The following is a 3,173-nucleotide window of genomic DNA, read 5'->3' as shown; positions in this document are numbered from 1 at the left end:
TCAAAAATAAATGAACGTTAAAAAAAAAGAAAAGAAAATACATTATAATCTCAATAAAGGCAGAAAAATCATTTGACAAAATTCAATTTCTATTCATGATAGAAACTGTCAATAAAGCACATATAGAGGGACTTTCCCAGACTGGTAAAGGGCACATGATTTGTAATATCTCATATTACTTTTTCCAAGAGCCACAAGTTGAGTACTATTAATATCAGAATACAATGAGGAAACTAAGGAACTGAGATCAGCTAATTTAACTACTGTCTCCATCTAGTAAACAACTGATGTAGGATGACAATCCACATCTATCTGTCTTAAGAGCCCACTCTTTCTGCTATAAGATCTCACTTCCCAGTTTGAAAAAGAAATGGAAATTGCAATTTGCAGCAATGGCCTGGAGATTAGAATGGACAATGTAATAGAAAATTGGTACTTGCATTAATTAACTTTTCAGAAAATACATAAAATTTGGCTGAGGATAAACTTTGGATTACTAAAGTCTACCTTTATGAGGAAAATTATGTTAGTATATATGACCAGTTAAAATGTCATATCTTATAAATCCTAAAATATAAATGTTCTTATTGAGAAAAATGAGATCAATTTATAGAAAACAAACCAATAAAATTTTATTCTGAAGAAATTAAAGTTGTTCACAAATATTTATGTATGAAAATTTTCATTCTAGTGTTTAAAATAGCAAAAGGAATGGAAGCAATCTAATGTCCACTGAGAAGGAGAGATTAAATTTATTTTGTATGGTAGAATAAAATGCATTTGTGGGAATTTGTGCTCCCGATATTTTAAGCCTATAAATAGAGATCAAGATTCATATATAGAAAAAGAGACTAGAATGGAATACACTAAATGGTAACATTGATGCTGTGAATGGTTCTATTCTTTATTTATTTCTGCAGTTTCTTAATTTTTCACAATTATATTACTTAAAAAAATAAAATATAAAAAAAAGAATTTAATGCAGCAAAGCGTACAATGTTAGGAGGAAAGTTTTGCAGAGCCAGAGAGAGATGAGCTTACTCTAACACAGGGATTATCAGTTTATTGAAGGTTTTGACCAAATCTCCATTTATTTTCATGCACCAGAAGCCACACACGAATCTGTAGGAGATCCCTGGGCCTGAGATGGCTGGCTTTGTTGAATGAAAAGTTGTGGTCTCCCAAAGGTCTTTCCTATACACCTCCCTCCACAGTCTAGACCGTTCTATCTCCAACATTATTTGACATGGCCTTGCAAGTTAACAAGCCAATTTGGGGTGCTCTTTGTACATTCTCATAAGGCTTTTATTTTTCTCATTGTTTTGTAGCTATGACACCACTTGAAATGAACAATCAGACAGATGTCACTGAATTCATCTTCTTGGGATTTTCCAACCACCCCAAACTACAGGGCTTGTTTTTCCTGGTTTTCTTGCTCATTTACCTGACAACACTCCTGGGGAACATGCTCATTGTAACAGCCACTAGAATCAGTCCTGCTCTCCACACTCCAATGTATTATTTCCTCAGCAACCTGAGTTTCTTGGACATCTGTTATACATCCACCACCATCCCCGTCATGCTGGTGAACTTCTTCCGGGAGAAGAAGACCATCTCATATGAGGGCTGCCTCTCCCAGATTTTCTTCCTCGTCACATGTGCTGGCACTGAATGTGTCTTATTGGCCGCTATGGCTTATGATCGCTATGTTGCCATTTGCCACCCTCTTCAATATCCCGTCCTCATGCGTGTGAAGGTCTGTATTTTTTTGGTGACTGGGTCCTGGCTGTGTGGGCTAGTGAATTCTGTGACACACACAGTGCTGGCAGCCACACTGACTCTCTGTGGGCCCAACCAAATCAGCCACTTTCTCTGTGACATTCCTCTGCTCCTGAAGCTCTCCTGTTCAGACACCTCTCTCAATGAGTCTGTGCTTCATGTGGCCAGTGCCACCATTGGCCTGAGCCCCTGTCTGTTTACTGGAGTGTCCTACATACTCATCATTTCTTCCATTCTTAGGATTCCCTCTGCTCAGGGCAGGAGCAAAGCCTTCTCTACCTGCGCATCCCACCTCACTGTGGTGGTGGTCTTTTATGGAACAGCCAACTTTAACTATGACAGACCCAGAGAAGGTTACTCCCTAGACATGGATATTCTGGTTTCTGTGCTCTTCTGTGTTATGACTCCCATGTTGAACCCCATAATATACAGCCTGAGAAACAAGGAGGTCAAGGGTGCTCTGAGGAAGCTGGCTGGAGGGTATATGATCCCTGGCAATATTAGTGTCTAGATCAATGGTCTTCAACCAGCATGAAAAATTTCCGAGATATTTTTAACATGAATAGTTTTAGAGTCTATATCCAGATCCTCAATTCCTACATACCAGTTCCCAAAATTGATCTTCTCAGGAACTTCTTTCTCTCCTCTTTTTCCACAGGTACTCTGTTTTCCACTTTGCAAAGTCATAATGTGTCAGATATTTCGTATTTGTTCTCAGCACCATCTCGATCCTTCTAAGTTCTCCCCACGTCATGGGAGCTGAAATCCTTGGAAACCCTACCAGCATGTTTCCATTTTAAATTCTCCCAATGTAGGTGCCTGGGTGGCTCAGTCAGGTTTCTGACTTTGGCTCAGGTCATGATCTCACAGTTGTGGGTTCAAGCACTGTGTCGGGCTTTGGACTGACAGCTCAGAGCCTGGAGCCTGCTTCAGATTCTGTGCCCTCCTCCCACTTCTCTCTTTCTCTCTCTGCCCCTTCCCCACTTGTGTTCTCCCTCTTTTTCAAAAATAAATAAATAAACATTTTTTAAAAATTAAATTCTGCCAATGTAAGGGTCATACACAAGAGATTAGGAAAGGAATATAGAAGAAATTGTCTTCTCTGGATCTGGTGCCAGTGGCATATGAGCACTGTGGTGGCAGAAACAGACTTTTGGGTGGCATTAGCTGATGTTTACAGTCTCCTGCTGTTCTTGAGACATAAGGTCACACAAGTATGAAATGAGTATTTCTCTATAGGGAGGGAAAGAGACTTCCATAAAGAGGGTAATATAACCTGCCTTCCCCTTTTCCCATTCTTCCAGCTTTTCCAACACATTGATCACTTATTTCCTGTGTTAAGTTCCTCTAGGTTGGAATATCTAGATTGGTTTTTATTTCTTCCATGAACACTA

The 3,173-nt window shown here is 39.4% G+C and overlaps 1 protein-coding gene across 1 annotated transcript; it reads left to right on the top strand.

Annotated features, from left to right (window-relative positions):
• The first annotated feature begins 1,330 nt into the window (after positions 1–1,330).
• On the top strand, positions 1,331–2,290 carry LOC121021810 (olfactory receptor 5V1-like). Its single transcript, XM_040462486.1, has one exon. The coding sequence runs from the start codon at positions 1,331–1,333 to the stop codon at positions 2,288–2,290; it is 960 nt and encodes a 319-aa protein (XP_040318420.1).
• The last annotated feature ends 883 nt before the right edge of the window (positions 2,291–3,173 follow it).

Source organism: Herpailurus yagouaroundi, unplaced genomic scaffold (genome assembly GCF_014898765.1).
Source record: "Herpailurus yagouaroundi ecotype Mexico unplaced genomic scaffold, PumYag 322, whole genome shotgun sequence".
In the NCBI taxonomy this organism is placed as follows: Eukaryota; Metazoa; Chordata; class Mammalia; order Carnivora; family Felidae; genus Herpailurus; species Herpailurus yagouaroundi.
Note: the sequence above shows the minus strand (reverse complement) of the source record. Positions and strands in the feature narration are given on the sequence as shown.